Genomic DNA, 12,360 nt, shown 5'->3' with positions numbered 1-12,360 from the left:
TATATATCTGGAACCCATTGCTTAGTCTTGGGAGAGTCTCCTTCAGCTGGTGTGATGGGCCTGGGCGGGGTTGAATGTCAAGCCCCTCTATGTGTCTGCCGAGTCTGATGGGGTAGCTGCTCAGTGAGCAGTACACTCTTGTGTACTTACTACTTGTCTGGTAAGAGGTGTCTGACGAATTACTAGATGTATTTGTATTCTCGGCATGCTGCCACAAAATGCCACAAACTGGGTGGCCCAAAACCACAGAAATTTATTCTCTCACAGTTTTGGAGGCTAGAAGTATGAAATCAAGTTGTCAGCAGGGCTATGCTACCTCTGAAACCGGTAGGATCCTTCCTTGCCTCTACTACATTCTAGTGGTTTGCCAACAGTCTTTGGTGTCCTTGGCTTGTAGATTCATCATCCCGGTCTCTGCCTCTGTTGTCACATGGGCCCTCTCATTCTGTGTCTCTGTCTTTATGTGGCTCTCTTATAAGGACATCAGTCCTACTAGATTAAGGGTCCACCATACCTCATTACTCCAGTATGACCTCATCTTAACTAATACCATCTACACTGATCCTACTTCCAGATAAGGTCACATTCTTAGGTACTGAGGGTTAGATTTCAACATATCTTTTTGGTAGATACTTTTCAACCCATAACACTAGGCATCACTGTACAGTATTAAAGAACACTTCCTAGACTAAGTCTAGGGAAACTGTACACATTCCTTTCCTAGAAACCAACATTACGGACCCTTCAATCTTGAACATATGTTTGTTGAGGTCTTTAACTCTGTTCAGAGGACTCAACTCAGCAGACATGGGAGGAATCTGAACAAGTGGTAGAATCTAAAACCTAGAATTACACATTCCTTCCAGGAAGAGGTAGAGAAAGGGAAGATTTAAGAGGTAGGAGATGGGCTAAACCGGAAATCCAGAAAGTGAGGTATCAAACCATAGGTGGCAATTTATCAAGTTATTGGTGCTGGGAATTCCAGCCTTAGGTAATATGGATTTTCCTCTGGCAAATAGACCACAGCAGTGGCAACTGGGCGGTGTTCAGAGACCCCAAAAGGCAGATATTTATAATCAGGGAGCTCACAGATAAAGCCAGAGCAAGGTGGGGCCCCGAAACTTGGGAGCCTGAGCAGGCTGTCAAGATAGGAACCTGGGCACATGGAGACACAACAGGAACTGACCTAGCAGAACTGTCCGACAGGGGGAGATTCTAGCTCGATAGGGTCCCGCGACGCTAAGTGGGAATCACAGTCAGAGCAGGATACAGACGCAGAGCAGCCCGGCACTAAGCCACATGTGCACCGACTTCGGGTCCTACTGCCCGAGGTCAGAGTTGATTCCCTGTAATGGGCAGAGGCCATTCTCCAGTGTGCAGTCCCGTGGGGCAGCTGTATAGAGACCAAGGTGTAGGGCAAGGAGCAAGAGACCAGGCAAAGCAGGACATGACCCCTGTATGGAACCAGTTGTGATTTCCCGCTGGGCGGGTGCCCCTTCTGTCTAGGTTTGATGAGGACTTCCGAAGACTCTTGTAAAGAGCTCCGAGGAACTTGTTTTTTAAAAAAAAAAAAAAAAAAACAGCTCTGAGCATTATGGTTCAAAAGTGAAACGCCTGTTGTGACCCCTAAGGTCAGGAAATCTGCTATAACCTATGAGAAAGTCCATATTAGACACAAAAGGAGAGAGAATATTTTATTGTGAAAACTTGCATTGCCATCTAGATAAATGTCACTCAGAGGCTGTGCTAATCTTGTTGTTGTTTTGGGGGGGTGGATTGTGCTAATCTTGCCCCATGGGAATTCCCACCAGTCTGTGTTGAACCAGACAAAAATGTGATTAACCTTTTATCCCTCAGACTTGGGATGGAGAACACAGGTTTCACCCTGATCTGTCGGTGTATCAATGTACAAGGCAGCTGGAGAGAGAGCAGATCTCATCAACCCTGAGGCAAGCTCAGGCAGACTCCAGAGTGTTAGAGGGACAAGCAAGGTCAGGTGCTTTCAGCATCTCTTTTTGATTAGAAGCAGGTGAGCTTCTCCTTAGACTTAGGCCCATGCTCTGCCATTTCAGTTTTAGACCATCATTCTTTAAGTGAGAGGGCTCTTCCTAGATGGCATGCCTGCAGAGAATGTCTTCCCCATCTAGACCATTCACGGCTAGGACTTGATCAGAACTATTTCGGATCCTGGTATGCAGGATCCTGGGATTATTGTGTCCACTTGAAAAATGCATCAAATATAAGAGTCAAAACCACCAAGCAGTGCAACCAGGCATCTAAAGTGACCATGTCCCCTGTCAGTTTAACAGCTACCAGCTATCGAGTGTCTGCCGTGTTCCAGGCACTGTATCTACACAGCTCTAATGTTCACAGCAGCCTACCAGGTCGTGTCACTATCCCCCCATTTTATAGATGAGGAGACTGAGGACTAACTTGTCCAAGGTCACGCAGATGGTAAGAGGCAGAGCAGGGATCGAACCCAGTCTGCCCGGATCCTATGTGTGCACACACCCGCCCTCCACCATGCTGCTTTCTGCCTCTGTTATTACTGAAAATACTTAAGTTGTGACATACTAATGTCTGTTATCAGGAACTCAAATAAGCATGGGAGGAATAAGTTCTTCTTTCTTACAAAAAATATTAGATAGTATACATGGGCTACAACAGTGAATAAGATCCAGACAAGGATTCTAATCCAATGGAGGAGAGAGACAAATGAACAAAGTGACGAGTGCCATTATAGGGGTGGGCAGGGGGACCCCCAGTCCAAGCTTGAAGGGTAAGGAGACACTTCCTGAAGACCCCATCTAAGTTGAGAACTGAAGGACAAGAAGGAATCACAGCCAAGGAATAAGAACAAGGATAATAATAACACGGTAATTGTAGCTCTCAGGTACACACTGCCGGTCCTGCTGCAGGTCCTGCTGTACGTGCTTTATACGTGTGAAATGTAGTCCCCGAGACAACCTTTTTGAGAGGGTGCTCTTTTATCCCTGTCTTACAGTTGAGGGAACTGAAGTGTAGAGTAGTTAGGCTAACGTGGCCAAGGTCACACAGCTGTCATTGATAGAAGCTGTGAAGGAGTCAGGCAGTCTGGCTCCAGAGCCCTTGTCTTACCAGTGTCTCTCAAGTAAAAAGTGGGGAGAGGTCGCATGTTCTAAGTCGGGGGAAGCACACGTGCAAAGGGGCACGAGAGAGCAGGGCTGGTTAGAGAGTTGCCCAGGAGTCCGGAGATGGCGTGTGCCTGCCTGCGTTCTCCTCTTGGGCAGAATTCTGCCATAATGACCTGCTTGCGTTTGCACACCTGGGATTTGTCTCCGCAGACACAGAGACGAGTGTGGATCAGAGCTAAGGTTCTCCCAAAGGTTTTTCTATTTCCCATATGCCAACCATAATTTATGAGCAAAGCAAATTATACTTAATACCTTTCAGATTACTAGACCCACAAATGCGACGTTTAGATCGAGACAAGACACCCCAAATTAATGCAACAGCCCACTTTCCACCCAATATGTTTCATCACCACCTGTTCACCCTCACCCTTCATGACAAAGAGCTTTTTCTCCTATCTTTAACACTTCCAGAAATACCTAGACCTGTTCTTTTGGTATCAATCTTGATGTCCTTGAGGTGGATACTGTTAGTACAGTAAGCAAGAGTCCCCAAACTAGTTTTCAGTGCCAGTAAAATCCTTCCTCCTGAACCCATTATGCTCAGCCTTCTCCTCTGCCTTCCTGCTGGATTAGCTCCTTTCCTGGTCAGCTAGCTGTTGAGACCCCTGCTCAGTGACAGGGCTCTCACCCTGGTGCAGCAAGAAGAAAGAGGGCGTTTTTCTAAGTTTATACATATAAGAGAGAGATTTTAACATGTATATGCATAGAAAAAATCTAGAAGGATCTATGCCAAAGTGCTAACAGTGTTTGTTTCTGAGGGTCTGATAAGAAGTCATTAAACATACATTAGTTTTTGTTTTGTCTTTGTATGTCTATATCTCCTAATTTTTCTATAACTAACTTGTATCATTTACATAATAAAAATAATAAAGTTTTGTAAAGAAGAAAGGGAGGCTCATTCCTGCGACAGGCAGGCAGCAGTGCTCCCATCTCAGCCTCCCCCTGTGGCTGGATGGGGTTTGAGCCCCAGTGTCTAAACCTTTACCACAGTCAGCCTGTGCAGCACGGCCACGTACATGTTGGATCCCTGAGAATTCCTGTTATGTTTCTCACTAGGTCCAATTTGGATCCCTTCAACCAGTACACTGAAGACCAGATCTGGGATGCCCTAGAAAGGACACACATGAAAGAATGTGTAAGTAAAGAACTGACAGAGAGTTTTGCTGGCATTTCAGGGCTGGAAACACAGTGATGCTGTGGTCACTCTCCAGCCTGCTGTGGCTGCTGCTGTCCAGCCCAGCCTTTCCCTCCACCTCCAGGATGTCTGTGGAGGAGCACTTCAGAGCAGGGCTTCCCAGGCATTTCAGAAAGGCCATAAAGGTTGTTATCTCCCGACCCTCACCTCCCCCCTTAGCCCCCTCCCATGGTCATATTGCCCTTTTTACTGTCCATTAATTGAGAAGATATTAACGACAACCACTCAGAATTCAGTCATGCTTTAAAATCAAGTTCTGTTCTTATTCATTATAACAGTACAACATCTTTTTGAAGCATCTATATATGTGTAAGAGATATATCACTTGTGGAGAAAGTGTGTGTATGGATTCACAGACCTCTTAGGGTAACTCAGCAGGCCCCGTCCAGGGGCCACAATCTACAGATACCCCTGGCCTGAAGTAGGGTCTCTCGTGTTCCTGCGCACAAGCCCAGGGCCTCTTCCGCTAATTCAACTAGATCCGCGCTGCCTTCACCTTTATATTGGGCTGCCTCAAACAAGTTCACTTGAAGAATAGGTTCTATAGTTTATTGAAAGAAAGGTTTGACAGCCATGGGCCTACAGCTTTGGACTTCAGAAAGAGAGTAATTTCGTCTACCCCATTTCTCATCGCGTGACCATATTTTCAGAACCAAAAATGACAGGCTTTGGGGACGAACATATTGGAATTTCTGGGACGTTTTGATGATATGAGACTAATAGAATAGTTTAGCTGAAATATGGAATGGCCTAGAAAATGTGGTCCTACTACGTGATCATCACACCTGTACCTTCTTTCTAGGTGAGCTAGGTTCTGGGCTAATAATTCTTTCATCTGTTTCAGAATAATTTATTTTTGCCACTGGATTTTTGACAAAATTTAGGTTCTTTTTTTTTTTCCTATCTTTCAAAATTTACTTTTTTTTTTTTTTTTACCCTTCTAATCTCGACTTCCTTTCTCCCTAGATTGCTCAGCTACCTCTGAAACTTGAATCTGAAGTGATGGAGAATGGGGATAACTTCTCAGTGGGGGAACGGCAACTCTTGTGCATAGCTAGAGCCTTGCTCCGTCACTGTAAGGTAAGGCAGTTTGGTGGGTGGCAGGGAAGGAGGATCAGCAGAGAAGCGCAGGAAGATGGAAGAACAGCTTTTGCCTGTGGCGTGAGGTCCAAAGGCATTCCTGGCTCCGAGCCCAGTGGCACTTCTTAAGAGTATGCCCAGAGATGTTTCTAAATTAACCTTGACACGATTTGGGTTTATGAATATTTGTTTGCTTGTTTGTTTTTATTTTTAACTTCCCTGAGCCTTCAGTTTCCAAGGGCAACTTGTTTCTAGCCACTGAGCAGTTGAGTTGTACTGGAAACCGTGGATTTGAAAAATTTTAAAACTACAAGACACATCCAGGTCATCAAATCCAGTCCCCTCATTTTAAAACTGGAAAAGGGAGGTCCAGAAAGATTACTGTACATGTTTAGAGTTACAGAGCAAGTGGGGCGAGTCTTTTGTTAGATCAGTATTTCACATATATCCTTTCATTCATGGAAATCAAGGCAAACATAGGGGTTTGAAGTTATATCAGTTCTAACTAAGCAAAACAGTATTTTTACATATGGGTGTACCTATTTAGAAAAAACAATATACGGTGTAAAATTCAAATCATAAAATACATTTTAGTGAAGCCTAGATTAACCAGAATGCTTAAGGAATTGGTCGGACCCCCCTTTTTCTTCTCTCCCCCGGCAGATTTTGATTCTAGATGAAGCCACAGCTGCCATGGACACGGAGACAGACTTGCTGATCCAAGAGACCATCCGAGAAGCATTTGCCGACTGCACCATGCTGACGATTGCCCATCGCCTACATACAGTCCTGGGCTCTGATAGGATTATGGTGCTGGCCCAGGGGCAGGTACTGAGCCCCCAGGGGACCTTGGCTTGGCACGTGGCCTTGTCTGGGAGGAAAACTGGCCCCTGGCAGGATTGGGCAGATGGCCCTCTTAGAGTAGTTCTGAGCATTCAGATAAGCAGCCATAATGACTGTAGTCTGGTTCGTTTTGGGTGGGGTGCAGCCCTCCCAGTCAAGAGATTGAGCTGGGAGCACTCTTATGGGGTTCTCGTTATGCTTTACTACCTGTTCTTTTGTTGCTTGTAAACAGTAACATCTTGGCTTAGGTCAGAGAGCACGTCTACTTAGTAATTCACACACATGCACAAGAATTTCCCAAAGCTACTGAGACCAGCCACTATATGTCTGCTTTCTTTGTTTGTTTTTTAATTAATTAATTTATTTATTTATTTTTGGCTGCGTTGCGCCTTTGTTGCTACGTGTGGGCTTTCTCTAATTGTGTTGAGTGGGGGCTACTCTTCGCTGTTGTGTGCAGGCTTCTCATTGCGGTGGCTTCTCTTGTTGTGGAGCACGGGCTCTAGGCGCGCAGGCTTCAGTAGTTATGGCACATGGGCTTCAGTAGTTGTGGCACGCAGGCTCAGTAGTTGTGGCTCGTGGGCTCTAGAGCATAGGCTCAGCAGTTGTGGCGCATGGGCTTCGTTGCTCCGTGGCATGTGGGATCTTCCCGGACCAGGGCTCGAACCTGTGTCCCCTGCATTGGCAGGCGGATTCTTAACCCCTGCACCACCAGGGAAGTCCCTGTATGTCTGCTTTTTACAATCATGTAGTGGTGCCAAACTTCTTGCTGGTCCCAGCTTTCCAACAATCTGGCCCCCCAGCCTTCTTCGTTTCCTGCTATTCCTTGCAGTGCTGTTGGCTATAAACAATTTTGAATCCCCTAAGCTTTTTCACCTCTGTGTCTTACTCATACAGTTCCATCTACCTAAAATGCCCTTTCCTCTTGTTCCCTCTCCCATGTGGATCTGCTTATAATCTGCCTATCCCTCAGTAGGGCCAGTGTCTACCTTTCCCCTTATGATGCAGGATGTCTGCTCTAGCACCCAACGTCATACCCTCACACAGCCAGTCCTAAGGAGGAACACTTTGTCCTTATGCCTGTCTCTTGGTCAGGACAACCTTTCCTAGAAGCACCCTAGGAGATGTCCCCTTCCTCTCCTTGGCCAAAGTTGTGTTCCATGCCTTTGCCCTGCAGCAGGGGAGGCTGGGAGAGTATGTGTCCTCTCTCATGGGAGGCAGGTTCTGCCAGTATATCATTCATTTTCTACTGAAATATGATTTCCAGTGGCCGCCTAGGAGTCCATCACAGGAATGGATAATTGTCTGAGTTGATTATACTGACTTTATACTCACTTCCCTTTTTCCCCCTGCCAACTAGGCATCCTGAACTGTTCCTTTTCTATCCATAGATTCAGATCAGCTTGCGCAACAAGATGACATTTGCCTGGTATGCCTTTGACTTGAGCTGCAATTTTTTCCTCTGCAGCTTATAGGACCTTGTTGATTGATTCCTTCATACCCAAGACTGAAGGAATTGAGATTTATGTGAAGGAGGTCTGGAGGTTTTTCTCTCTAACCTTTCTCTTAACTAAACCCTGGTTAGTCGGAAAAAAAAAAAAAGAACCCATTTGGGCATGACAGGGCTAGTTGAATTGCCACCTTGATTCCATCCTCAGGGGGCTTTGGGCTTTGCCCCCGTTCCTGAGCAGTGGATCCTCTAAATCACCCCATGTGTCCCCGAGTCACATTCTGATACCATCTCCTTCCTTTACAGGTGGTGGAGTTCGACACCCCATCGGTCCTTCTGTCCAATGACAGCTCCCGGTTCTATGCCATGTTTGCTGCTGCAGAGAACAAGATCGCCGTCAAGGGCTAACTCCTCCCGCCGCTGCCCAAGTCTCTTTTCTTTGGAGCATTGCCATTCCCTGCCTGGGGCGGGCCCCTCATCGTGTCCTCCTGCCGAAACCTTGCCTTTCCCGATTTTATCTTTAGCACAGCAATTCAGGATTGGCTTGTGTGTTTCACTTTTAGGGAGAGTCGTATTTTGATTATTGTATTTATTCCATATTCATGTAAACAAAATTTAGTTTTTGTTCTTAATTGCACTCTAAAAGGTTCAGGGAACCGTTATTATATATGTATCAGAGGCCTATAATGAAGCTTTATACGTGTAGCTATATCTCTATATAATTCTGTACATAGCCTATATTTCCGGTGAAAATGTAAGCCGTTTATTTTATATTAAAATAAGCACTGCGCTAAGAACAGCGCAGATTCCTTTCTACCATTTTTGTACAGTTTGCTGCACTAGGATCTGGTTTCACTATTAGACTATAGGAAGGGTAGCATATGTTCTTCCCCAGCTGGTGGTTTCATGGTGCCGGGTTTTCTGGGTGTCCGAAAGGAAGGCGTGTGGCAATAGCGGGCCCTCCAGTGGCCCCCCTGCCGCCTCCCCAGCAGCCACTCCAGGGCGGGGTGGAGCGGGGGCCACTGGAGGCCACGCAGAGCACCGTGAATTCTCAGGGCTCCTGCTTTCTGTCCTGTTGTCACTTCACTGTTTCTGTCGGGAGAGCAGTGGGGCAAAGTCCCAGACCCCTCTTCGCTCCCTCCGTCGGAAATGAGAATCGCCGAGACGTTCCTCGGTGAGGGGGGAGTGTCCTTCTTGCGTTCCTCCTTTTCTCTGCTGTTTCTCAACAAGCATCGAGTCTGTTCCAAGTGTCCCACTGCCTCAGGTTCCTAACGCTGGCCACCGCACAGCGCTCTCCGGCTCCTCAACCCGTCGGTCCGAACCCTGGAGCCCACTGCTGCTTTTCCCGGTGGTACTTCTTCATTTGCCTTCATTTGCCCCACGAGCCCACAGTTCAGTGACAGGGTTCAGGATTTTGTGGGTCTGTTCCCCTTTCTCCCTGTGGTCGCTGCAGAGTCTCTTCCTCTCTCCAAAGTCTGCGACTTTAAGCAGCTCTTGCTCATCAGTGTCTCACACTGGTGTAGAAGTTTTTTGTACTGTAAAGAGACCTACCTCAGGTTCTGAGTGCCGTGTGGTTCGGTGTGTTCCCGCAAACCCCGTTTGTGCTCTGGGGCCAGTAGCTCAGGTGGGCGTGGTCGCTGCTGTCATCTGTCCAATGGTCAGCGTTGCATGTCGTGACCAACTAGACATTCTGTCGCCTTAGCATGTTTGCTGAACACCTTGTGGAGGCAAAAATCTGAAAAAGTGAATAAAATTATTTTGGATTTTCTAAAACTCTTGGTGTATAAAATAATTCTCCGGGAGGGGAACAAGCTGTCTTTGAATGGCTTCGGAGTCCTGGAGCCTCGGATCTGAATATCCAGCTGTGGAGTGACAGATGGGAGGGACCAGTAGCAGAGCTGGTTGGTTGCAAGGGGCGTGGAGCCCCACTTGCCTGGAATCACTGCGGCGGGCCTTAGTCCCTCTAGCCTGTGTTCCTGGGCATGGTCGTCAAACCAAGCTCCTGTGCTGCTAATAAGAGGGTGGGGAGTGGGAAGGGATGTGGTAAGATGGATGGTTGTGGTGAAACACATTTTAAATGAAGTTTGTTGAGGGTTCTCAGCAATTCAAACAATATAATGGCCCTTTCAGCCAATTCATTCAGGTTAACTCATTGAGAATTAAGTGCCCATTCGAAAGGGTACTCATTCTAGAGTTTCTCAATATCTCATGTTGAATGCGGCCAAGAAAGCGGCATTAAACTATTTGGTATTGGTTCTGCTGAGTCATCAGAAATCGTATCTTAAACCCAGCCCGTTTTGTAAACCGGTGTCTTGAAAATTCAGGGGTTTGGCTGTTAAGTTAAAAATTCAGGGCTTCCCTGGTGGCGCAGTGGTTAAGAATCCGCCTGCCAGTGCAGGGGACACGGGTTCAAGCCCTGGTCCCGGAAGATCCCACATGCCGCGGAGCAAGTAAGCCCATGCGCCACAGCTACTGAGCCTGCGCTCTAGAGCCCGCGTGCCACAACTACTGAAGCCCGCGTGCCACAAGTACTGAAGCCCACGTGCCACAACTACTGAAGCCCACGTGCCACAACTACTGAAGCCCGCGTGCCACAACTACTGAAGCCCGCGTGCCTAGAGCCCATGCTCCGCAACAAGAGAAGCCACCTCAATGAGAAGCCTACACACCGCTACGAAGAGTAGCCCCCGCTCGCCGCAACTAGACTGCGTGCAGTAATGAAGACCCAACGCAGCCAAAAATAAATAAATTAATTAAAAAAAAATTCAGTCCCTCAGTTGTCACATTTCAAGTGCTCTTGTAGCCACACGTGGCCTGTGGCTTCTGTACTGGACAGCGCAGACATAGAACATTCCCATCATTGTGGAAAGTTCTGTTGGATGGCGCCAATGTAAGCAACCATGTTTTTGGATGCACTGGATTTACCCTCCAAGAAGGGTAACAAAAATATCGTATAATACTGCTTATATGTGGAATCTAGAAAGATGGTAGAGATGAACTTATTTGCAAAGCAGAAATAGAGTCACAGATGTAGAGAACAGACTTAATGGTCATCAAGGGGGGAAGAAGTGGGTGGGATGAATTGGGAGATTGGGACTGACATATATACACTTCTATGTATAAAATAGATAACTAATGAGAACCTACTGTATAGCACAGGGAACTCTACTCAATGTTCTGTAGTGACCTAAATAGGAAGAAAATCTTAAAAAGAGTGGATATAAGCACACGTATGACTGATTCACTTTGCTGTACAGCAAGAAATTAACACAACAGTCTAAAGCAATTATACTCCAATAAAAATTAAAAAAAAAAAAAGAGTAACAAGGTCAGCAGAAGGAGCCCTACGTGGTTGCCCTAGTCAAGCTCACTGCAGCACGTGACACTAACTTCCCCTCCTTCAGTTTTGTTCTTTCATCTCTTGGGTCTCCTCCCACCCCTGTAACCTGCTTTGTCCCCTTAAAAGGAGGCATTTCCCTGCCTTTTGCCCTCTCCCTTTGCTCTCCTTGCCGGGATTCTTCCACTCCCACCAACACAAACCTTCAACTGTGGGCTTGGCCTTTCTCTTTAGTACCAGTCTCCGCTGCCTGCTGGGCGCATCTCCCAGGCCCCTCAAACAGCTTCTTGCAAATCAGTGCTCCCTGTCTTAATTAATAGCCTCTCTGACTTCCTTAAGTCTTTCAGGCTAGAAGCCTTGAGTTATTTCAGTTCTCCTGCCCGTTCCCAGTAAATTTAGCCACTTCCAGATCCTACGTATCACCACTACCACCCCCTTCTCTCCTTCTGCCCTCATTTAGACTCACCTCCTTTCTTTTTTTAAATGTTGTAGTTATAGCCTCATAGCTAGTCTCCTTGCCTCAGTGTCTTTCTCCAAACCACTGTATATACCACTGCCAAAATGCAAACCAAAATGCAAGTGGATCAAATACTTTATCCTCCAAAAATCTTCAGGGGACATTTGCCTGTAGAGTGGCCTATATTCCTGAGTTTGGCAGTCAGGGTGTCCATTATTTGCTTCCAACCATCCTTTTCTACTCAATACTTCCAAAAACAAGTCAATATTTTCACACCTTTAAGTCTTTGCTATTTTCTTAGCCTGGAATCCCTTGATCCTCTCTTGTCAAACAAAGCCATGTTTTTTTTGAACAAAGCCATGTTTTTTTTTCTTAAACTCAGTTCAGATACTATGTCCTCCACAAAGCCTTTCTCTTAAAACTAAGTTCCTCTGGGTTCCTCCAACACTTTGCTCACAAATCTATTTTAAGGTTTATTTCCGTTTGCATATTACGGTTGATTATTTCCTTATATTTTAGCCCATGAATATAAACTTGAAGGCGGTAAATCATCTTATTAAATATACCTTTAATTATAAGGTATATTTTGTATACCTTATAACTCCTGGCTTAAGTATTACGTTTTACATATAGAAGGTGCTTAATAAGTATGACATTACTTAGCTGACTCTTGAATCATGCCTTATACGTGGATGCTCAATGAATATGTGTTAATAGAAGCCAGTGTTGCAGACTTTTCTTTGTGGTCATGACAAAAAAGAATTTGATTCCTCGGCAATTCCCTGGCAATCCAGTGGTTAGGACTCCGCGCTTTCACTGCCGTGGGTC

At 46.0% G+C, this 12,360-nt stretch overlaps 1 protein-coding gene across 7 annotated transcripts in view; it reads left to right on the top strand.

Annotated features, from left to right (window-relative positions):
• Positions 1-9,511, top strand: part of ABCC5 (ATP binding cassette subfamily C member 5) — an 88,495-nt gene extending 78,984 nt beyond the window's left edge. For all 7 annotated transcript variants that reach the window (XM_032629755.1, XM_032629758.1, XM_032629753.1 and 4 more), the window contains 4 exons: positions 4,230-4,308; positions 5,335-5,448; positions 6,112-6,276; positions 8,045-9,511. In XM_032629755.1, coding sequence (XP_032485646.1) covers positions 4,230-4,308; positions 5,335-5,448; positions 6,112-6,276; positions 8,045-8,146 — 460 coding nt within the window. In that variant the 3' untranslated portion in view covers positions 8,147-9,511. The remainder of the gene's footprint in view (positions 1-4,229; positions 4,309-5,334; positions 5,449-6,111; positions 6,277-8,044) is intronic.
• The last annotated feature ends 2,849 nt before the right edge of the window (positions 9,512-12,360 follow it).

This window comes from Phocoena sinus, chromosome 4 (assembly GCF_008692025.1).
Source record: "Phocoena sinus isolate mPhoSin1 chromosome 4, mPhoSin1.pri, whole genome shotgun sequence".
Classification (NCBI taxonomy): domain Eukaryota; kingdom Metazoa; phylum Chordata; class Mammalia; order Artiodactyla; family Phocoenidae; genus Phocoena; species Phocoena sinus.
This window is presented reverse-complemented; position numbering and strand designations above follow the sequence as displayed.